This window comes from Enoplosus armatus, chromosome 24 (assembly GCF_043641665.1).
Source record: "Enoplosus armatus isolate fEnoArm2 chromosome 24, fEnoArm2.hap1, whole genome shotgun sequence".
Classification (NCBI taxonomy): domain Eukaryota; kingdom Metazoa; phylum Chordata; class Actinopteri; order Centrarchiformes; family Enoplosidae; genus Enoplosus; species Enoplosus armatus.
The window spans coordinates 11,423,352-11,447,441 of NC_092203.1; the positions used below are offsets into that span (position 1 = coordinate 11,423,352).

Sequence of the window (24,090 nt, forward strand, 5' to 3'; positions counted from 1 at the left end):
TCATATTCAGGATATGGGCTTATTCCATCATTAAACACGGTGCTTACATGTGCCAAGTCATGAAGGGAACATTTGATCATCCCGAACATGAGTGGAATATTAATCTGCATGTGAAGACGCTGTGTCTCCTTCAGTTCCATCGCAGCTGTCTGGCTGAGATTTGTACATTTGGAGGAGAAACCTGCCGTGTTGCACATCATCAGTCCGTCGTCACCAGAGAAGAGTTCAGGAGGAAACAAACTCTCACACCCTCAGGAAGGCGTAAGCTGTGAATTTAGTCTGTGTTCCTCACACAAACTTCTCGTCTGCTGTTTTAATGTGTTGCATGTGTCAAACAAACAGAACATTTAACACATTTATCACTATTACAAAAAGTATTTTGTATATTACTCTTTTTTTTCTGAAATGGTATTTTGGATTACCAGCGTTTAGATTTCACCATTCAGCCAAAAACCACATCCCTAATGTAGTGAGCTTTCAAAATAAGAGAACATCCTCCTCGCGTCCTTGGATCTCTGAGGAGTCCATGAAGAGGAGGGGGCAGGGTAAGAAGGACTTTTAAGTAATCCGAACTGAGAAATCCACCATTTTTGGTCTCAGGAGATCCTGGTCCCTTATCCGAACCCAACGGTCTGGAAGACAGTGAAACGCACTCTTTAAACACGGCGTGTCGTGGAGATCTTGTCACGTGTCTGTTGTGTCCTCCAGCTCCACCTGTTCGTGGCTGTCACCGTGCTCTGATTTAGCAAACTGTTCAGAGGTGGATGAAGTCATGTCGTGCTGTTCTCTCTCTTTGTGCCTGTACGTGCCTTTTTCTTTTCCACTCAGCGGTGTTTGTTTGCTCGTCGTCTTCAGCACATGTTGAGCGGCCAACGTGCCTCCGCAGGCTTTCATTTGATGAGAGTATTAAAGTGTAAAACCCGCTCGGTGTTCGCTCAATTCTCATTCTTTTATTGTGACAAAACCACTAAACCAGGTTTCATGTTTCAGCGTGGATCTTGGAAGACAGAAGCACTTTGGATTTGATGCAATAAAAAGTGAAAAGGCAGCTTAAACATGTTTATCATTTATAACACACACACACAACTTCTTTAAACTCTTCCTCACACAAATGATGTTCACGTGAAACATTCCTGCTAGTTAGCTGCTTAGTTAATAATAATGTAATATAATATATATAAGGCACTTCACTACTTTTGATGTTAGCTGCTTGAATAGTTCAATGAGCTGAAAGCGCTTTTTTATTCCAGTAAATCAAGTCTTTTTGAATGATTAGGTTCCTGTTGCAGTCACGTGTGTCACGCGTCTGATCTGATGCTACACCCCTAGAATAAAGATGGATTTTCAAAAAAGACAAAAATGCTCAATTAGGGAATTTATGGGGTTAAAATGTTGTTTCTTCTCAGCTGGAAACCTTCAATAATTGGAATTTCCTGGAGGTCACGTGACATTTTATATCAACGTAAAGTGTTTGTTAAAAATGATCCTTTGACCTGAATAAGCTCATCAGCCTGTAAGTCAACAATACACCTCCTACAGTGTGTTAGTGTGTGTGAGAGTGACCATGTGACTTACATTAGCTGCATTCTGAGGTTATAAATAGAGAGTTGATTGTCAGCTGACTTTAGATAAACACACAGGCAGCCTTCAACTTGTTCCTGTGAGGGAGGAAGTTCACCACAAAGCGACTGGAGCGCTGAGAACGCTTCATCCACGTCCTGCTGGACTCAGCTTCAAGCTGGAGACAAGAAAGGGAGGAGTGAGGTGAAGCAGGCGGACGGAGGAGGAGGACGCAAGCGAAAAAGATGAAGATAGAGAGAGAATGTTACAGTGAAAACCAGTGAATAACGTCCAAAACACAAGATATCAAACAAGATCATTAGAGTTGTTTCAGACGGAAGGACATACGGAAGTCTATAAAGTAAAATATTTCACTCTCAAATGAAGGGAAATCTGGAGAAGTACCAGAACCTCTAAACTGTGTCTCAGTGCAGTTTTACTGCAGTAACTGTACTCTGTTGTGTCGGGTGTCAGGGGCTGTGCAGGCCTGGCAGGGGGGAGGTGGGAGGTGGACTCCCTCTAACTTCAGTGTCAGTCTGACCACCGTCAGCTTCAGACCACCTCCTTCAGACCGACAGCACGAGGTAAGACAACACACACACACACACACACACAGGTGGTGTTTTCTGTAAAGGCCTTCTTTCTATTTTGGAGAGTTTTCTCACTTCTGATTAATGTTGTTTAGTTTCTTCAAAGCTTGAAGCTGTGTGGCCTTTCAGTGTCCTGCTGATCTCAGGCCTGCCAGGCTCTGAAGCAGCTGTTGCTCTGGTTAAAAATAGATCAGCCTCATATCACACACACACACACACACACACACACAGATTTACAGCAACATCAGCTTTTATATGTTTTTCAATAGTTGAAGTAAAGTTGTTCACTTTCTTGCTGAGAGTTGGATGTTCAGATTGACGCCTCTCTCATGTCTGAACTGCAAATATGAAGATACAGTCAGCAGCCGCTTAGCTTAGCTTAGCATAAAGCCTGGAGACGGTCCTGGCTCGGTCCAAAGGTAACACAACGTGCCTACCAGCTCCTCTACAGCTCACTGATTAACACGTCATATCTCGTTTGTGGAAATGAAATAATCCACAACATGACCCCCCATAAAACGTCAGTCTCTGCCAGGTGTCTGTCTCGCCCTGCGGCCGTTTGGGATGTGACGTTCCCCACAGAGCCTCCAACATGGCGGCTCCAGCGTGAATCTCAGAGCAGTGTCTGTTATTTGAGCATCAGGTCCTCCATCCCTGTTTGACTTCTGAGTCACATGTCAAGCAGCTTCTCCAGGCCGTGTTCCACAGCCGCCACGTCCCATACTGTCCTGACGTTTGTTCATGGTTCCTGTCAGTAGCTGCTGTATTCTTCATGAGGTCACATTTGCTGTCACACATGATGAATGTCTTTCTTTCTTCCCTCTTCGCCTCACTTCAGTGTCCCGCTGTGTAAATGACATAACCGACAGTTATTATTCAGCACACGGTGGATTTTTCCAGTTCAGTATAAAACTCCAAACTTATTGTTGCTTTAACCTTCAGGTTATTGTCCACTAAATGCACCTCAGTTACAAAAGTGTGAGTGATAAAATGGTCAGACAGGAGTGTGTTTCTGTCTGATCCAGTGAACCTGATACCTCAGGAGACTCCAAATTAAACGACAAAAAGTGTCACTTCCAGGAGCAACAGCGTCTGCTGAACGTCTACAAAGTTAACGTGAATTAAAGTGTTTTCATCAGCAGGAAGGAGGGATCTTTGTTGCCATGGCGTCGGCCAATGAGAGCGGGGAGCGTGATGATCAGACGGTTCCTGGCGGGGAGGAGGAGGAGGAGGAGGAGAGGAGTGTCCGAGGAATCCAGTCTCATTACCTCCGCTGTCCGTCCCCCAGGTAGGAGACCACCTGAGAGAGCTTCAAACACACAACACACCAGACTTATGTTTAAATACAAGGAAATTAAGAGACACATTCCACCATGAGCTGCACCTCCTTCCCTGGAAGATGAATATCTGTATATCTGTCTGTACCATTCTCCCTTAATTGCTTCCCACATTAATGTAGGTGAGGCCTCATTGACATATAAGTACAAGTACTTCAGTTTCTTTTCCATTAAAACATAAACGTTTGAAGGATCCAAACATGAGGCAGTGCAACCAATCAGACACGTTGTCTCAGTGAAGTGTTTGAAATGAGAAGAGAAATGCAGATGTTATGTTTTAGAAGACGTTACTCATGACGTGTCTCTAAACCCCCCCCCCCCCCCCCCCCCCCCCCCGGCCAGTTTCTCCATGGCATCAGAGTCCAGGTTCTCCGTGATCTCCGGCTCTGACGCCGCGAGCATCTTCATGGAGCCCATCCACCTCTCATCAGCCATCGCCGCCAAGAAGATCATCAACGAGGGTGAGACAGGTGATGAGGACAGACAGCTTCTCAAGGTGTTTTCACCTGCTACATATTTGCCTTTGTGTTCAGCCGTATGTCCACAGCTCTATAAGCAAACACACGGTTTTCCTGGTGCATCTGTTTTCGGTGTTTGTGAGCATCCTTGTGTATTTGCAGCATGTATCAATCAGTTTAAAATCTCTAAAGAGTCTAAATAATGACAAACGTCCACCAGAGCCGTCGCCAGCATTCGTTTTTCAGGTTTTTAAGTTACTCTGATATGAAAATCTGTATTTTCTGGCTTATTTTCTCTCCACTGATGAATTGATCCAGCAGATAAGTTCCGGTTCAGGGTCAGGCTTCATCTCGTACAGGATAGAGATCAGATCAGGCCACCGTCCACACGGTCTCCTTAAGAATCTAATCAGTTAGTCTGCAGCGCTCTTCACTCCTCATAATGAAGCCCACATTCAACACCTCTAATCTGCTCAAATGCTCTTCAATTACAGTGAATCCACGTTTCAGTCCTTCAGCTCGTTACCGGGCGCAGAGAGGGAGGCGAGCTGATTGAGGAAATCAGCTCATATGACACATCACAGAGCAGCCCCCGAATCAGATGCTGACATTACTTTAGAGACATGTTTCATCTGCAGGGAGGACGATGATGTTTCTGTTAATGAGCATTCAGAGAGATGAAGAATGTGTTGGAATATGTGTGCGTCCGTCTCAGAGCTCGCTATAGGTACCAGTGAACCACACGCAGGAGCTGAAGGTCTTCAGGGGACGTTTGTCTTCTCTGCCATGATGGAGGCTTTGGGGTGTTCACAGTCAGTACATGCACCGTGTGTTGAAGCATCACCAAACCGTGTCCTCCCTCCTCAGAGCTGCCGCCGCGCGGCGTGCGCGCAGAGTCCATCCCAGAGTCCATGCTGGAGACCGCCGAGCAGCTGATGGTGGAAGACCTCTACAACCGGGTCAAGGACATGATTGACGACCGCAGCCCCTACAACACCCCCTGTGTGCTGGACATCCAGAGGACCATGGTCCAGGACCGCCTGGAGGCTCCCATCAACCCCGTGGACGAGGTGTGGCCCAACATCTTCATAGCCGAGAAGTGAGTCTCTGCAAGGCGGGAAACGTTCCGAGTGTGCTGAGAAACAGCAGCTCGACCAAACCATGTCCACTAAAGGTCTGCTGGTTCTGCAGCTTTCAACCAAATGAAATATCTTCATCAGTGGATGTTTGCTCTCTTGAACAGTTCCATGACAACTGAGCAAACTGCCTTAGCTGATGAAGACCACGTGTTAGGGTTGAAAGCGTCAGTACAAGCTGTCTCATTGTTGTTCATTTCATACATAATAAGACGATTCTTTTTCTTTTTCAGATCTGTTGCGGTCAACAAGGCTCGTCTGAAGCGCATGGGCATCACCCACATCCTCAACACCGCCCACGGCACAGGGGTCTACACGGGCGAGTCTTTCTACGCCGGCATGAACATCCAGTACATGGGCATCGAGGTGGACGACTTCGCCGACGCCGACATCTCGGTGCACTTCCGGCCGACCGCCGAATTCTTGGACGAGGCTCTGCTGACGCACAAAGGTGAGACGTGGTTGTTCTGTCCGCCCTCCAGCGCTTTTGTCTCCATTATCTTTCTTTTCTTTTTCCTTCAGGTGACGATGATTTCTTCTTTTTAAAAGATGGATCATTTTTTATTATTCCTCCTCCACCCGCAGAACATAAGCAATAATAAACCGGTTTTATGTGTTTTATTGCAGGAGACAAGTGTTCACACTTCATTATTTAACATCAAAATGCAGTTTTTTGTTTTTAAAGAAAAAGAGGAAAAGAAAAGCATAAAAAATAGAAACAGTCACATTCATAGATATATACATTAAAAAGAAAAGAAATTTAACGACATACTCTTTTGTATGATTTCATTTGAATTGAATTTTGTCTTAATTTCTGCCGTGTTTCTGCTCGGCACTTCAGATTTATTTTTTTGTTTCACGGAACAACACACTCATTCAATTCAGCAGATTTAACCAAAAGCATGTCCCTGTGGGGGTCCACGGTGATGCAATAAAAGATCCCAAACAGCTCAGCGGAAGCGTCTCCACACTTCACAGTTTCTGAGAAGTGCTTTGTGGACCACAGAGGCTTCATGGGTGTTCCAGGAAGAGGAGCTGACTGTCTCTCATTCATCGTCAGTGCTGCTTGAAGACGTCAGCAGCAGCTTTAATTCTTCGAACATTTCGGAGGATTAACAGATTTGATTAATTCCCACATGTATGAACCAATTATATGACACGAGTTCAGCCAATAAATCCATCGGGCCACATATCAGCCGAGGTTATTTGACGTAACAAAATGACCCTGCACATGAACATTTATTGGTATAAATCGGTATGGGCCTCAAACTCCAGTGTCAGTCAGGCTAAAATCACTGTTTTGTTTTCTTGCAGGCAAGGTTCTTGTGGTTTCCATGATGGGTATCAGTCGCTCTGCTGTCCTGGTGGCGTCCTACCTGATGATCTTCCAGCACATGAGCATCATGGAGGCCCTGACTTCCATGAGGAAGAAGCGTGCCATCAACCCCAACGAAGGCTTCCTGAAGCAGCTGCGAGAGCTCAACGAGAACCTGATGGAGGAGCGCGACGACGACGACGACACTCTCAGCCAGTGCTCTGTCATCGATGCCCGCACACGTGCTTGCATCTTCGGTGAGGGCGGGGATGACGATGATACTGATAAAGAGGAAGAGCAGAGTATGATCGAGGTGAAAGCCCACTCCATCATGATGGAAGAGGAGGAGGATGGAGAGAGTGTGATGAGCAGCGTCGCCTCCTCTGCAGCTGCTGCTGCACTCAGGAGTGGATTGATCGGAGCGCAGAACGGGCTGGACCACCAGGGACCCACCCATATTCAAGAAGAGGTTGTTCTACCTGAGCAGGAGGCCAGAGAAGATGGTGACGATGAGGCCGGTCTCGACAGCATGATCCGCGAGTGGCAGCGGAGGAACGAGAAATACCAGAACGACGACTGGTGGGAGGCGCAGCTGAACAGCGACGGCGAGGATGAAGAATCTCTCGCAGAGGGCCGACCGAAGAAGACGAAGGAAGGTGTAGACGCAGATGTGGAGAGTGTCACCAGCGAGGACGTACGAGCTGTGAAAGAGCGGTTGAAGCGTCGCAACAGACGTCTACCCTCGGACGCGATGTCCACCTCCAGCTGCACAAGTTACTCTGATCTTTGGAAACAGCGGTTGAGAGAAATCGAGGAACAAGCTGCTGCGCGCTACCACAAGAAAGAGGGCGACGAAGGTAGCGAGAGCACCGCTACAGAGGGTGGAGGAGGAGGAAAGAAGAAGATCGATGTCGAAGTGGAGAGCATCCTCTCTGACACCAGCTCCATGTACAACTTTTGCCAGAAGAACAAGGAGAAGATGTCGCCTTTGGAGCGTTGGCGCATCAAGAGGATCCAGTTTGGCTGGAACAAGAAAGATCGAGAGGATGGAGAGAAAAGTTCTGTCGGAGATGGAGAGAAAGGTGACGGCGAGGGAGAAGCCAAGACTCCATCCTTCCAAGATGTCAACCTGACAGCGTATCAGTCGTGGAAGCTGAGGCAGCAGAAGCGTTTCGGGGAGGAGAACACGGATGAGATTTTAGAGCTGAGTCGGGGTGAGGACTCTGCTACCATCAAACGGAGGCAAAGACGCGAGGAGATCCTGGAGCGTTCAAAGAAAAATTTAGAAGAGAGTCAGTCCATGTGTGGCTGGGAGACTGAGAGCTGCATCAGCGGAGGTACGATACCCCTCTCCGCTTTCTGGGCTGGAGCCGGAGTCACGGGTCCACCGAGCGCCGCCAATGACGACAACATGTCCATGCTGAGCGGCAGGTCATCTGTCATATCTTCAGTCTCGCAGGCTCGCAGTACAAGATCAGCACACTCTGCAGTCCCAGTTAATCCCATGACACCAGTTCCTCCCATCCTCCCAGTTCCTACTGTCCAGGGCCCTGGAGGTGAACCGATGGTCAATCTGGCCAGCATCCAAAACTGGATCGCTAATGTCGTCTCTGAAACAATCAAACAGAAGCAAAGCGAGATGAGCTTGCCTCCTCCTTCACGTGCTGGATCGGAGCTTAGCTTTGGTGGAGCAACAAGCGTGATTTCAGGACGGGGCATGGATGATGATAAAGCCTCCTTGCTGAGCGGCGCTTCCTATTCCAGCGCACTGCCGCAGGGTCGCGGCAGGCCAGCATCAGTCCTCTCAGGTGGCGGGTCGAGCGGCATCTCTGGTGTCACTGGAAGAGGCTCTGCTCTGGGATCCACCCTTGGCTCCACCCTGGGCTCCAAGAAAAACAAGATCACCACCACCAGCGTCCCTCTTTTCAGCCTCTTCCAAGACCAGGTCAACATGGGCAAACTGGATGCCATGGACAAGGAGATCAAGTCCGAGATGAGGGGCAAGATGGCTACCTACGAAAAGAAGAAGATCCTGGAGGACAACAAGCGCAGCACCCTGTACAAGAAAAAGAAACCAAAGGAGGACGAAGACGAGGAGGAGGAGAGAAAGAAGAAAGAGGAGGAGTTTCTTGAAGAAGCGAAGAAAAAGGAGAAACCTACGAGGAGTTATGGCCTCTCTGGGTGCCTGAATCTCAAACCTGCGCTGGAGAAAGATAAGAACACCAGCATCGACGACTGGCTGAAGAGCGTCAGGCCTCCTCCGAGGAAAGCGGCCTCCGGAGCAGAAGCTGGCCCGTCAGAGGATCCCTACGACGATCTTGATGCCTCCGCCTCAGAATTCGACTTCTCGAGCCGCAGGGCCTCCTATGCTGCAGATGAAGAAGACGAGGACACTCATGGCGTTACTTCCAGATACAGGTCAAGGTTACATGAGGATCTGTCAGGTGAAGACGCAGAATATTCCTGCAACGGGTTCAGCTACAGCCGGGCAGGGAGGTCGTACGGCGCTTACCACGAGAGCGACGAGGGGACGGAGAGCTATCAGGACCTCTCCACAAAGAGAAAGTTCACTCATCATTCGGGATATGAAAGCAGCGAGACAGAAGGGAGGAGGAGTAGGAGGGAAGAAGCCGGCGACGAGGAGGAGGATGACATCGCTACCTTCATTGCCCAAACAAGGCAGAGGATCAGAGCTCGGGCCGCCGTCGAGGCCGAAGACGATGAGGTGCTGGCGGCTTGGAGGGCGCAGCAGGAAGCGAAATCACAGAGTAGAAGTGAATCTTAGAAGAAACTACTGATGCTGCTGCTATTTCAAAGATAGCTCTTTCTAAGTCACTGTTTAAATTCAAACAATTTGTTTCCCAAAAATGTTCAAAGGTTAAATATTATCTGAGGCTCATCCTGCAAAACACCTCGAATCTTTTGCAAACAAGTGTTAGGTGGATGAAGGACTTGTGTCATGCACTATTATATATTATTAGTTAGGAGAATAAGCACTTGTGCCTATTCATCATGCATCAATATTTAATAAGATTTAAACTTTACGACTTTAAATAGAAGTAGTTCATTCCAAAATGTAAGTTTTGGTTGCACCACCGTTGAATGTAAAACACATTAAGAACATATTTTCATAAAAGATGTGAAACTCCTGAAAAACGAATCAAATCCCATTTGTACTGTTAATTATTTTACTATTTCAATAAATGTGATAATTGATGACTCCTGTTTTTTTTTTGTTTTTGTTCAATATTTTTGGATTTTCATCAGAACAGAGGCCGTGACAAACAACTGAAAATCACATTCCAACACTAAATCACAGCGTACGAAACGTGGAACCTGACAAACTGAGGTATATTCATATCTTGTCTTCACAAACAGCTGCGTTGACATGCTACAGTATAAAGTTCTGCCACCATCTAGTGGACTTTGGGGGGGGTCGCGCTTGAGATTTTAAAATGTATTTTCAGAAATAAAAGGACGGTTTGTGATTCAATGATAATTCTTGAAGATCTGTTTCATCCACATGGAATATATAAAGAAAGATGAAGTATCATCATCTGCGTACTGTGTACTACAGTGAGACTGTAACACTCATTACAGCTTAGTGTGAAGCCGAACATAACTCAGCTGGATAAACCATCGTGGGAATGTTGATCTTCAAGCTGAAAGAAGAGGAAGAAAAGAATACCAGAAAAGTCAGCAAAACTTCATTTGTAAAGCACATTGTACTTAACTCATATATACAGTATATGTATGCATACGCATGTCTGTAAAATTAATTATAAATAATAATTGAAAAAGGGAGAAAGAAAACCTTAAAGTGTATTATAACATGCACTTTTAATAAAACATTAAATGTGGGTCCAGTTCTGCCAGTGGTGGAGAGTAATGTACATTTACTCAGTCTCAAAGTAGTACTACTTAATTGTGTATTTCCGATGAAAAAAAGAAAATGGTACTTTCTGATTTTGCTACTTTATTTTAAGTAAAGTAGGAGAGAGATCATACCTGAAAGATTAAAGTATTACAGACCCGAGGCTGAAAACGTGGCCTGAGGAATGACGTGTGCAGCATTAATGAAATCCTTTCTGGGTGAGTGTGAATGCTTTCACAACACGGACAAGTGGTTTGAAGCCGGGTGGGACGAATGCTACCTTTATTTCCTTCACTCTCTGCAACACGTTCCTCAAACTGAGCAGTCACAGAGCAGCTTCTGTCTTGTTTCCCACATCATGGCGAGCTGGTGGACGGCTGCAGACATGTTGGACAGTCTGGACCTGGAGGAAAACTCCATAGTGTCTCGGGTGATTCAGGCGGTCGGGCTGTTCGGAGATTGGTCATTGGAGGACACGATGGAGCCGATTCTGTCTGAAGTCACAAGAGGGGACGGGGCTGACGACACTGAAGGGGCTGCATCAGGTGAGGAGAAAGGGGTTCAAGAAGCAGAAGGGAAGCCGATGGGAAAGGAAGGAGGAGATCAACAAGACTGGAAAGATGCAAATCAGAGCAAAGAGGGAAAGGAAGAAGAAAAAGAGCGAGAGGAAGACGTGGAGGAAGAAGAGAATGATGAAAAGGAGAAGGAAAAGCAGGAGGAAGCAAGAGAAGAGGAAGAAGTGGGGCAACAAAAAGAGGTACATGGGGGATGTGTAGAGAAAGAAACAAAGATTGAACAGGAAGAAGAAGAGGAAGAGGAGAAAGAAATAAACAAAGGTGAAGTAGAAGAAAAAAAAGACGAAAAGGCAGAAATGACAAAGAAAGGAAGTGAGTTAGAGGACGAGACAGGGGAGGAAAATGTAGAGAAGAAAGAGGAAGAGACAGAAGGAAGAGAGGAAGAGCAGGTGCTGGAAAATAGGGTCGAAGAAGAGCAAGAAGAGGAGGACAAGATTGAGAGAGAAGAAGAAGAAAAGGAGAAGGAGGCAGACGAAGATGTAGGCAGTTTAAAAGAGGACGATGAGGAGGTTACGAACAAGCAAGCAGAGGAAGACAAAGACAGACAGGATGAAGAGGAGGTAGAGAATACCCAACAGAAGGACGTAGTGGGAGAAGAAGAAAATGAGCTTATGAAAGAAGGAAGTGAGGATGATGAAGAAAGAAGAGGGCAAGACAGGGAGAGAGAGGAAGGAGAGGTAGAAGAAAAGCAGGAAGTGGGGGAATGTGAGGAGGAAGCAAAAGCTGGAGAGAAGGAGATAAAGACCAGAGAGGAAGAAGATGTAGTGAGTGGAGAAGAAAAGGAGGTTATGCAGGAAGGAAGTAGAGATGAAAGAGTAGAAAGGGAGGAGAAGGACCATGACGAAGAGGAGGTTGAAGAAAGAGCAGGTCAGAGGGAGGCAGAGGAAGAAGAGATAGAGGAAAAAGAAGAAAAGGAAATGGAGGTGGAGAAAGGAGAAGAAAACCAACAACAACAGATTGATGGAAAAGAAGAAGAAAAGGAGGTGGAAGAAGAAGAAGAAGAAGAAGAACAACAACAACAACAACAACAACAACAACAACAACAGCAGATTGATGGAAAAGAAGAAGAAAAGGAGGTGGAAGAAGAAGAAGAAGAAGAAGAAGAAGAAGAAGAACAACAACAACAACAACAACAACAACAGCAGATTGATGGAAAAGAAGAAGAAAAGGAGGTGGAAGAAGAAGAAGAAGAAGAAGAAGAAGAACAACAACAACAACAACAGCAACAGATTGATGGAAAAGAAGAAGAAAAGGAGGTGGAAGAAGAAGAAGAAGAAGAAGAACAACAACAACAACAACAACAACAACAACAACAACAACAGATTGATGGAAAAGAAGAAGAAAAGGAGGTGGAAAAAGAAGAAGAAGAAGAAGAAGAAGAAGAAGAAGAAGAAGAACAACAACAACAACAACAACAACAACAACAACAACAGCAGATTGATAGAAAAGAAGAAGAAAAGGAGGTGGAAGAAGAAGAAGAACAACAACAACAGCAACAGACTGATGGAAAAGAAGAAGAAAAGGAGGTGGAAGAAGAAGAAGAAGAAGAAGAAGAACAACAACAACAACAACAGCAGCAGATTGATGGAAAAGAAGAAGAAAAGGAGGTGGAAAAAGAAGAAGAAGAAGAAGAACAACAACAACAACAGATTGATGGAAAAGAAGAAGAAAAGGAGGTGGAAAAAGAAGAAGAAGAAGAAGAACAACAACAACAACAGATTGATGGAAAAGAAGAAGAAAAGGAGGTGGAAAAAGAAGAAGAACAACAACAACAACAACAGCAGCAGCAGATTGATGGAAAAGAAGAAGAAAAGGAGGTGGAAAAAGAAGAAGAAGAACAACAACAACAACAACAGATTGATGGAAAAGAAGAAGAAAAGGAGGTGGAAGAAGAAGAAGAAGAAGAAGAAGAAGAAGAAGAAGAACAACAACAACAACAGCAACAGATTGATGGAAAAGAAGAAGAAAAGGAGGTGGAAGAAGAAGAAGAAGAAGAACAACAACAACAACAACAACAACAACAACAGATTGATGGAAAAGAAGAAGAAAAGGAGGTGGAAAAAGAAGAAGAAGAAGAAGAAGAAGAAGAAGAAGAAGAAGAAGAAGAACAACAACAACAACAACAACAACAGATTGATGGAAAAGAAGAAGAAAAGGAGGTGGAAAAAGAAGAAGAAGAACAACAACAACAACAACAACAGATTGATGGAAAAGAAGAAGAAAAGGAGGTGGAAAAAGAAGAAGAAGAAGAACAACAACAACAACAGATTGATGGAAAAGAAGAAGAAAAGGAGGTGGAAAAAGAAGAAGAAGAAGAAGAACAACAACAGCAGCAGCAGATTGATGGAAAAGAAGAAGAAAAGGAGGTGGAAAAAGAAGAAGAAGAAGAACAACAACAACAACAGATTGATGGAAAAGAAGAAGAAAAGGATGTGGAAGAAGAAGAAGAAGAAGAACAACAACAACAGATTGATGGAAAAGAAGAAGAAAAGGAGGTGGAAGAAGAAGAAGAAGAAGAAGAACAACAACAACAACAGCAGATGGATGGAAAAGAAGAAGCGATGGAGGAAAAAGAAGAAAGGGAGGCGGAGGAAGAAGAAGAACAACAGGTTGGTGGAAAAGAAGAAGAGACGGAGGCCTTGGTAAACAGAGAAGAAAATGCAGAAGAAGAAAAAGAGCGGGAAGAGGAACCACGTGACGAGCCGGCCAACCAGCTCGATCAGTCAGCTTCATCACCTCTCCAGGACTCGCTGAGTCATGACGGTGCACAGACAGGAAATGAAGCTGGGGGAGAAGAAGAAGAGAGAGCCTCAGGCGCTGCCAGAAACCACAACGAGGACGTTTATCTCACATCAGCGAGCAGAGACAATGAGATGGAGGGAGCTGCGACTCAAACTGCCTCTCTGACAGACACAAATGTACCTCGTCTGAATCTGAGGGCTCCCACAGAGGAGCTGGACCTCCAGACTCCAGGACATCGAAGTGAAGCAGCAGAAGTCCCAGACGTTCCACCTGAACTACAGACAGGTAACCGCAGCCTAGATTAGGTTCCTCTTCTTCACGGTGCACTCACGCTACACTGTAAGAAAACCTTAAGATTGGAGGGAATGGCGGACTCCCCCACTAACAATGGGAGCTGCCATATAGAGAGGAAATTACAGAATGTTAAAAGATTCAATGGCTGCTGCTGAGAAAGACCATGAATGATATTAAAAAATGGGGTTTGATTTCAATGACAATCTCACAAGTTTTAACTTTAAATGAAAAAGTTATACTTATTCTTCCACTAGTACAGGTTACAAAACTTGAACTTATGATTATAAGTTATTATTGAAGCTGAATGTCAGATCTAACCAAACTAATTACATCGAGTTAATGAGAAGAAATGAGATGTTTGCTGCTGTGAGTGCTTTAATTTCTAGCTGGAAGTTATACTCTTGTTGTTTTAGAGTTTGCGGTCCAGAAATGATCTTACATAACAGCAGCCGTGATTGGCTGGAACACAATTTCTCACAGAGGAGATCCAGGCCAGAGAGTTCATTCATTCATTAAAATCTCATTAAAATCTCATTAAAATGCCACAAAGATGACACTCACTCAATTACCAAAAGCAAATGATAATGAAAGAACCTCCACGGAGCCAGTGAAGTCACTTCACGTCATGCTGTAACCTTTAAAGAGTATTTGAATGCAACACAAAGTCACAGATAATATTTCCACGTCCAGATCTACAGGCCTCAGGTTGCAGGTTGGAGCAGAAAGTCACGTTCATGGATGCAGCTGCTCAGTCGGCGTTAAGGGCCGAACCAGGAAGCAGAGAGCTCAGTCCGACCCAAAACTCGTCCGGCTCAGGAAGCCCTGCGATGGAAGTGAAGGAGGACAAAGGAGACAAAGAGGAAGGAGGTGGAAACTCTCCCAAGATGAACGACAAGGCGGACGCAGCCGACGACAAGAAGAACGGCAGCAGCCAGTCTTCAAAGTACAAAACTGTGTCCTACAGGAGGATCCGGAGAGGAAACACCAGACAGAGGATTGATGAGTTTGAGTCCATGATGAACTCGTGATCCAGCCCTAAATGTTGTCAGAGGGTTTGGTTCTATTGACCCAGGAGCTTTTTGTGATCCTGTGCTTGCGGATGATGACCCCTAGTGGTAACACATAGAGAAAAGTAGAGGACCCAGGACAGAGCCTTGTGGTACGCCATATGGATTGTCACTTCCCTGTGATGAGAAGCTTTTAACTGAGACAATAAAGGGATAGCTAGGACAGAAGCCAGGTTAGGTTTGCATAACACCCTTGCTCACTTTTCCACTTTTATTGTTTTTATTTTCCAGAGCCTTTACCTACCAGGCAGACCATCCTCTCCCCAGCTGCACATGAATCTTAGCTTGTTTTCTCGCTGTAACTTTAACCTGAACAATTTACAACTCAGTGCCGACATTTTGGGCTTATGGGTCCTTTTTACAAAGCCATGTCTGTCTACAAGGACAGATGGACGTGTTAGTGGGCCGCAGGCTAAAACATCAGCTCTTGGGCCCCTGGTGACCCCCCATTCATTGTGCCTAATACTCTCATGCTGGAATAATACTTAATTGATGTTAGATTGTGGTAATTTGATTAAAACATGACAACATATAATCATAGGTGAATGATTACAGAAGTATGAGAGGGACGATGGACATAAGATGGACATGACTTGGACACAAATCTCAAATCTCACAAATCTCTAAAGTCCTAGAAAATAAACACAGTAATACTCTTTACGATATATTTTGTGGAAGAAAGTGGTATAACTGATAAAGGTATAGTTAAATGTTTCTAGTTAATGTTAACTTCACAGTCTGATAATTACTATTTGTATAATATTTATTATTGCATTTAATTATATTAAAGGAGCTTTCAAAGCATTGTACAGATTTTTGTTTTGTGTGTTATTTCTCAGAGACACCTCTACACAGCAAAACCAGCAAACACTAACAGAGTTCATTTCATAGTTAATAACAATATGTTTTTTTATTTCTAGATATACATGATTGTGTGTATATTGCTACATCTTTATATTATCTAAATATTCAATATTTGATAGTGTTCTTATATTATTTTGTATTGGTCTAATTTATTTTATGCTATCATATTTAATGTAATAAGGAATAATTTGGATGTATTTTATAACAACTAACAAAACAAACAAACAACAAAAGACATTGTGGTTAGCACCTGAAGGACTACAAAACTTTATTGGAACATAAGTAGGCCAATTAACATACAATTATGATAACATCGTATTATATATGAGTACTAAGCATTAAATAAAATACAAAGATAATACATTTTAAAAACTGCAAAAGGCATCTTACTTATGTGTACAGGTCATGTATTGTTGTAAGCTTGAGAGACCCAAGATCAGGACTACAAGTCCCAGAATCCTCTGCTCCTGTCACTGACGTCAGCCGGAGCCCGGACCCGGCGTACCTCTGTCAGCAGCGTTGTGCGTTTGGCAACAAAAGACGACTTTCTGAAACAGTTGGCGACATTTTGTCGACGACAGTATTTTTGGGGACTTTATCACAGGTAGGTTTACCTGCGAAGTGACGCCAGCAGATGTGGATTTAATTCAGAGTTTGTCGTCGAAACGGCTTCATTTTTAATGTTGAAGCTGACTAGCTAGCTAGGTGGCTAACAAGATGGCCCCGTCTATTTACTGCGGAACAATAACAAAGAATGGCTCACAGCGTGAACTTTAAAGTGGCAGATGGGTGTTGGTGTTATTTAGCGCCGCCTTACAACTGGAAACAAATGTATTTTAAATGGTAGTCAGTTATAGAAAGGGTGTAGCTGTTTTTAACCGGCGCTGGGGTCGGTGTAACGTTACATCCTCCGTTTCAGGCAGTAGTTGCTAGTGATGACACCTCCGCTGTTACTGTCCGTTGGAGGAAGAGGAAGAGGAAGGAGGTGATGATGATGATGACATGCAGTTAGCTGGCTGCCTGGCTGGCTGGCTGACGGACGGACGGACGGACTCGAGCCCACCGTGCGTGTGGTGTCGCCCCACAACCAGAGCAGGATCCGGGACGACGAGAGGCGAAGATGCCGCGGAGAAAACAATCCAACCCCCAGCCGGTGAAATGTGAGTTTGTGTCTGGTGTCCAATGAGCTGCTGTTCTCTTTACGAACCTCAAGTCACTGTCAAAGTTTCAGGAAGTGGCTCTCTGAGTTGTTCTTTGTCCACTTTAATGCTCCTTCTTTAAGTTCAGACCAGGAAACAGCCAAACGTTGCCGAACTGGTCTAACATAACATTGTCGTTGCAGGCTAAGTCCCTTCCTCGTTGTGTGTCAGAGAGGAAGACGGAGGGAGACATGTTGTCCTTTACGTGGACGTGTTTTTGTGTTATCTCATCCTGAATGTTACGGCTCAGTTGGACTCTCCACTTCCTCTCTTCCTCCTCTCTGCTTCCTGTCTCCACTTCCTCTCCGCAGGCCTGTACCTGACCTCTCTCCTTCCCGTCATCCTTCCTTTCTTTCTTTCATTGTTTCCTGTTTGACTTTTGTTTCATTCCTTTACTTTTTACATGTGCTCCCCCACCTCTTTCTTGTCCTTTCTTAATTTTGTCTCTGTTGTCTGTGCTCATGGTGTTTCAGCACTGGCCTTCCCATGAATCTGCCCAGGTTTCACTCAGCTGTCTCCATTACAAAGTCTTTTTAAACGTGATGTCTGTGAGAATCCTGGTTTCAGTAATCAGGTTATGGGATTAGAGAAAGCTGATTTCCCCAGCTAGTTTTCTCCTGAAGAACACCAGTTTCTTGACCATGTCTACGTCTAACCAGACTCCAGCATGTGCAGGACCAAGACAGGGAGAGTATCGCTGTGACAGCAGAGTGTTGGAGTCAAAGGAAAGGTCATTACATCCTTGAATGAGTTTTATTCAAAGTCTGAGTCTCAGTAGTTTGAAACCCAGACTTTAGGTTTGTTGACATAAGTTCCAAACCAAGTAAGTCATCATCAAGGATTTATGAAAAGAAAGAATGGATGTAAGCTGGATCATCAGTGCTGTGTTTCATCCCGTCTTTCACTCCTCTTCCTTTTCCTGACTCGGCCTCATTCCTTATCTCATCCTCACTGATTTCCTTTCCTTGTCTGCTTCTGTCTTCTCCTCACGTTACTGTCTCGCTTCCTCTCCACCTCCTTTTGCTCTTGTCTGTCTTCTTCTTTTGATTTTCCTGAGCACAAACCTTGATTGTCTCAAACCTACAGCCAGACGCTCACACTCTTCCAGTTTGACAAAAAATAAAACTTCTAGCTTTCTTAACCCAGCGTAATTTGAAATGCATGTTTGTTTTACTTCTTGCTCAGTGGACATAACTCCCTCCTTCCCTCTTCTTTTCAAGGAAATTAAAATGATTGTGTAAAGCATGCGTATCCAGGTTTTAGATAAGTAGATGGCATGTGTCCATGTGTCAAAAATACCTTTCAATGCAAAAGAGGAGCGAGGACTTTCCTGTCCAGCAGTTCTGACACCCTGCTCGCTGTTCTGCGTTACTGCGTGAGTAACCTGTTTGGTTAAGTAATCATGAGAAGCGTTTGTGTCCAGTGGAGTCAGAGGACGGGGCCGTGGTGTGTGAGCCGGGCTGCCTGGTCCTGGAGAGCGACTTCCTGCTGAGCGGAGAGCTGGAGTTTGGCGACTCTGAGATCATGGGGCTGGATAGAGAGTCCGGTCAGTGACACACACACACATTAGATTGTCCATCAGGTTTAGCAGGTGAGCGACAAGGAATAAAAGCTTGGTGCAATAAGATAAAACGGTTGTAATTAGTCATTGTGAATTAAAGCTGAATGATGCTTCAGTTGTTGCATAAACACTGTAGGTGCAAGTAAAGGCTACAAGGAGAGTCCTGCTGAAGCTGACAGGTCTAGTTAAGAAGCAAATAAAGAGGAGCAAACTGAACATTTTGCTCCCAGGCTTCTGTCAGTCCTGCTCTGTAAGTGTTTGTCTTCAGTTTCCATATGTTTACATCTGCCACATTGGAATATGCCGGGGTTGTATTATATTCAAGGGCTAGCTCTTTAAGTAAAAAACAAATATGGGATTCATGTTCATTTCATGTTTCACTTTTAAGAGAGACAAAGCTTCAAAGATGAGGATCATCTAAAATGTTTTGTATGTTCTTGCAGCCATTGGAAAACAGGGTTTGTCTTATAATCAGCTTTTTAATATTCAGGCAAATACAGAAATTCACAAGTTCAAATGTATCAAACGTTATACACTCATGAAACATGTTCTGAGTAGCATATTTATTTTGAGGTATAACAGGAAGTGCTACCAAGCACACAAACGTGTTACTAAAAAAACCGTCACACACACCCAAACTCACACCATCTTAGAAAGTGTTGCTCTAAAATAGGTAAACCACTTAAGAGCAGCGAGATGTAAAGATGATGAAAGCCAGCATTGTTCATTTTAACTGAGTAAAGAGAAGCACAACACTTGGGACAAAAGGCCAGGTTCATTTCTAAATGCTGTCGCTCAGAATGAAGGTTTTCTGTGCTTCTGTCCCTCTTCAGGTATGACTGTCTTCTCTCTGAGCGTTGAGGATGACCCTTCAGCACCAACAGACTCCACCTTCCCGGCTTTCCTCTCCTGTAAAGGGTGTGGTCAACTTCTGGGAGACACTCCTCTGGGGGCGGGTTTAGATCTCGGTAACTGCTGCACCATTTCACTTTGTTCTCCTTTGGAAAATGTATTTGTGGAGTTGAATTTATTCTCGGACCGGGACTAATCCTGCTGAATTGCCTGTTCTTTGTCTGTTCCAGGTGTGGGCCTGGACCTGGGGGCCGAGCTTTATTGTCTGACCTGTGAGGAAGGGCTTCAGCATGACGCCTCGATGGACTCCTCTCAGGTGGAGGGGTCCAACCTGGCGGAGCGGTCCATCAGCGCTGCCTCCGACAGGAAGAGGAGAAGTGTAGGTAAGACGGGCGGAGCTGCTGACGTCCCTCCTAAACTGTACTCCTGCTCGCTGTGCACCTTCACCTCCCGCTACTCCAACCATCTGAAGCGCCACATGAGGACCCACGACGGCCAGAAGCCCTACCGCTGCCCCGTCTGCCCCTACGCTTCGGCCCAGCTCGTCAACCTGCAGCGCCACGCCCGCACCCACACCGGGGAGAAGCCGTACCGCTGCCACCAGTGCAGCTACGCCTGCAGCTCCCTCGGAAACCTGCGGAGACACCAGCGCATGCACACGCAGGAGAGGGCGCAGAGGAGGGAGAAGGAGAAAAGACGAGGGAGGCGGAAAAAAGCAAAGGCTGAAACTGAAGAAGGTAACAAACACCAGGAGGAGTTGATTTGATTCATTCATCAAACCACATTGAATCTGGACAGAATCCTCAAACTGGAGATGCTGGAACCATAAGTACCTAAGTGATGAATGGTGTCAAAAACATTTCCTGTTAATGAACGCGCTTCTTGTTTCGCATACTAACCTAACTAAGACCTTGTTGTTGTCAGCATTGAATCATCTGCGTTGGGTGTGGATGACGTTTCTGTTTATTCAACAGTCACATTGTTTCCTTTGATTTTATTTAAAAAATCTTGTTTGCCAGAAAAAATGAGTAACATACTGACTAGTTGCAGGACAGTTTGGGTGGATTATAAAGATTTGTGCTCTGCTTTTCTAACTTTTTAAAGCCTTAAGCAGGCAGTTGGAATCTGTTTGTCAACTGAATCCCATAACAAGGGTGTCAAAATGCAAATGTTGGATCTCCCTGCAAGAGAAAAGAGTCGGATGACAACAACATCCATGAAATGACGGATGCAGAAGAGTGAATACAAATATCCCTGTGGGACGTAATGTTTATTGTTGCCTAAAGCAAAACATACTTTTCTTCTAGCTAACAGGGGAACATTTTCATTTTGGAAGCACTGAGCAGAGCAGAAAAGAGGAACCAACAAGTCGAAATTGAAAGAATTTGAAAATGAGAAGGAGAAGTTCTCTCTGGTCGAGTGCTTATCGACCCACAGCCAAACTCTGCTGAACTCAGCTGCATCAGGAGGGACGTTCAGAGGAACATTCTTACATTTAATCTCACAGTTTAGCTGCTAATTATCCAGAATAACTGAGTGAAACAGGGACAGAAACTGATCGACAAACAAGCTGTCGGTGAGGAAGTCAAACCATCAGATGGGATTTTTGTTTATTTAAAGACAAGTATATAAGAAGAAGTAAAAGGAGGAAGTTTCTTCTCAGTAAAGTATGCAGTATTGCACTTTTAGGTCTATTCTTAGTGGGTTTTCTCATGTTTTTCAGGGGTAATTGAAAGAATATGCAAAGTAGATTCGAGAGTTAGATCAGACCAGACTAATAAGAATAAAATGAAACCTGATATATTTGAGAAATCAAAATGTTTTTTCTCTCCGTGTCCTCTTCCTGCAGTGGTATCAGACCTGACCCTGCGAGTGTCCCAGGACTCAGGCTACCTCCAGACGTTGGGGGGCCTGGGCTCTCCCTCCGCCCCGCTCCCTGTCCTCCTCTTCCCCCTGTGCTGCCAGGTGTGTGGCCTCACCCTGGAGGAGGCCGACCTGGAGGGGGACAAGGCTGAGGGGGAGGGGGAGGGCGATGGAGGACAGGTACGCAAGCTGAGGGTTCATCACTATTTCTTCATGTGAATGTTGAAAAAGGAGGTTGTGCAATGTGTAGTTTGTTTCCATAGCGACAAGCTGTCTCTATAACCAGAATGTGTTTATAATGTGTTTCTAGCGCACAGTAAGAAGGGAAGGCAGCAGCTTGGAGCTTCTCCACCTTTCACCGTGTCCTCTCTGGTCCTTTCAGGTGTGTCGCCGGTGCTCGTTGGACCTGCTGTCCAAAGATGGATCCGGGCCTCCCTGCAGCCCGACCGCGTCTCGCGGATCCCGGCGGGGTCAACGTGGCACCAAGCTGTACCGCTGCCCTCACTGCCCCTTCCTGTCCCACTACCCCAACCACCTGGCCCGGCATGCCCACACCCACTCTGAGGAGAAGCCCCACCGCTGCCCACACTGCCCCTACACCTCCTCGCACCTCGACAACCTCAAACGCCACCTGCGCGTGCACACGGGCGAGAAGCCCTACCAGTGCCCGTCCTGCAGCTACGCCTGCGGAAACCTCGCCAACCTGCGGCGACACGAGCGCATCCACTCGGGCGCCAAGCCGTTCCACTGCGGCGTCTGCGGCTACTCCTGCAACCAGAGCATGAACCTGAAGAGGCACATGCTGCGGCACACGGGCGAGAAGCCGTACGCCTGCGCCGAGTGCGACTACACCACGGGCCACTGGGACAACTACAAACGGCACCAGAGGAAACACGGACACAACACGGACAGCTGGGACAAACACGCTCCCATCAACGGCCTCAGCTGGGGCAAAGACACTCAGGAGAGCCTGAGCCAGGGACAGCAGCACAGCTAGACACAGTGTGTGTGAGTGTGTGTGTGTGTGTGTGTGTGTGTGTGTGTGTGTGTGTGTGTGTGTGTGTGTGTGTGAGTGTGTGTGAGTGTGTGTGTGTGTGTGTGTGTGTGTGTGAGTGTGTGTGTGAGTGTGTGTGTGTGTGTGTGTGTGTGTTGTATACACTGGTGAACCTCCGGCTCAGCTTGGAGCTAAACTCAGGTGCCTTTGACAGACTGACCGACTGTAGTGCTGCACTGACTTTATCAAGGGGCATTAATGTGTGTGTGTGTGTGTGTGTGTGTGTGTGTGTGTGTGTGTGTGTGTGTGTGTGTGTGTGTGTGTGTGTGTGTGTGTGTGTGTGTGTGTGTGTGCGCTGCATACACACACTTTCCTTTAGTAAATGCAGTCCACAGACTCCTGTTCTCTGATCTTTTCTAGCTGTGTGTGTCATGAAGCCAATCAGATGAATTGAAATGTTTATTTTTTTCCTCTACAGATAATCTATATTTTGTAAATGTGGGTGGTTTTGTTTTATAATGGCAGGGCAGATCATCATCATCATCATCATCATCATCTCAGCTTTAAGTGGTCGTTGTTTTTTATCCAGTAAAGATTGGACTCATTCAGTTTCTCAGTGGGGTTCCTGTGCAACCTCTGAAGCATGGCAGCGCTACAAAGCTAACTAGCTACCTAGCTGTGTCCATGATTGTGACTAAAACTGTCGACTCTCAAATCAGCATTTCTTCAGTCAATCGAGGCTAAAGCTAACTGCTCGTAGCCACCGCTACCACAACCTCTGTGTCCACTGAAGATGATGTCACTATAGATAATTCAAACATAAACGTGATGTGAGACAGTCTCATTATCGCCTCGTGCTGGTTTTAAAGAGTTTATTTTGATGAATATGAACTTGTACCAGCGAGTGGCTGAATGTCCTCTGCTGTAAGTAAGACCTTGTTTTAGAGAAGTCATACAAATAAATCATAACATCAGGGACCAAAGCGTGGTCCAAATATCTTTTTAAATCAAGACATTCTTTAAAGACATTTCAGTGGAAATGCACAGGAGCCCTGCTGTCTGGATGAGGCCAGTATTCAGATGCTGATCCTGACGTTCAGGGGGGGTTTCATGCCTTTTTTTTGTCAGTCTTGGCACCAGAATTTATTTTTATTTTTTTATCTAGATCCTGAAATATCCTGGAATTAGTAATTAATTTATTCCATTGATGATTTCTCTTAGTAATCCAGAGGATATTCTAGCTTGTTTCAGCCTAGATTTAGTAAAAATCAGCCTGTTTACCTCTCAGACGTCAACAATTCAGGGAAGGATAGAGAAATATTAAGTCATTTTATTAAATCATGAAATTTTCCATCAAACTTTGAAAAACTTGGTATTTATTTCAGTTTATTTTATTAAAATTTGCGCTCACAGAACGAGATTCAGGTTGAGATGTTTTTAATGAAGCCCGTAGCTGCTAAAAGCACAGTTTCTTCAGGCGTCCTTACTCGTGTGTTTAATGAGCTGTCCAATGGAGCGCAGGCTCAGAAAGCAGCTCCGCCTCATTTAACATCAAATCTGAATGTCAAAATTGAATTTATCAGGCTGACAAGTAGAAATATAATATCATGGAATAAACAAAGCTGAGCAGTTACTCAACAAACTGGCCTTTTGCTGTTATTAGTGATGGTTGGTGTTCAACAAGCAGTGACACTACGACTGCGAAGGTCACTAATGAACACTCTTTGTATGTTGTGTGTCCGACCTGCACACACACGTGTACCCATCACAGTGCCTTCATATCTCTAATAAAACAAGTCTGACTGAAGC

At 45.1% G+C, this 24,090-nt stretch overlaps 2 protein-coding genes across 2 annotated transcripts; both read left to right on the forward strand.

Moving 5' to 3' along the window:
* The first annotated feature begins 3,313 nt into the window (after positions 1 to 3,313).
* On the forward strand, positions 3,314 to 9,551 carry dusp27 (dual specificity phosphatase 27). The gene is made up of 5 exons (XM_070930872.1): positions 3,314 to 3,438; positions 3,830 to 3,948; positions 4,813 to 5,044; positions 5,315 to 5,532; positions 6,396 to 9,551. Exons 1-5 carry the CDS (start codon positions 3,314 to 3,316, stop codon positions 9,179 to 9,181), a joined length of 3,480 nt encoding a protein of 1,159 aa, XP_070786973.1. The 3' UTR covers positions 9,182 to 9,551.
* Positions 9,552 to 16,350: 6,799 nt separating this feature from the next.
* On the forward strand, positions 16,351 to 24,088 carry LOC139306672 (zinc finger protein 513-like). Its single transcript, XM_070930616.1, has 7 exons — positions 16,351 to 16,416; positions 16,732 to 16,972; positions 18,435 to 18,557; positions 19,406 to 19,540; positions 19,655 to 20,161; positions 21,274 to 21,467; positions 21,670 to 24,088. Exons 2-7 carry the CDS (start codon positions 16,933 to 16,935, stop codon positions 22,282 to 22,284), a joined length of 1,614 nt encoding a protein of 537 aa, XP_070786717.1. The 5' UTR covers positions 16,351 to 16,416; positions 16,732 to 16,932; the 3' UTR covers positions 22,285 to 24,088.
* The last annotated feature ends 2 nt before the right edge of the window (positions 24,089 to 24,090 follow it).

Bases quoted from the DNA above. Each gene is read 5' to 3' on its own strand.
- dusp27 (XM_070930872.1), top strand. From the start codon at position 3,314: ATGGCGTCGGCCAATGAGAGCGGGGAGCGTGATGATCAGACGGTTCCT. The intron at 3,439-3,829 runs GTAGGAGACCAC...CCCCCCGGCCAG, and splicing joins CTCCGCTGTCCGTCCCCCAG to TTTCTCCATGGCATCAGAGT. The intron at 5,045-5,314 runs GTGAGTCTCTGC...TTTCTTTTTCAG, and splicing joins AACATCTTCATAGCCGAGAA to ATCTGTTGCGGTCAACAAGG.
- LOC139306672 (XM_070930616.1), top strand. From the start codon at position 16,933: ATGCCGCGGAGAAAACAATCCAACCCCCAGCCGGTGAAAT. The intron at 16,973-18,434 runs GTGAGTTTGTGT...GTTTGTGTCCAG, and splicing joins CAACCCCCAGCCGGTGAAAT to TGGAGTCAGAGGACGGGGCC. The intron at 18,558-19,405 runs GTCAGTGACACA...GTCCCTCTTCAG, and splicing joins GGGGCTGGATAGAGAGTCCG to GTATGACTGTCTTCTCTCTG.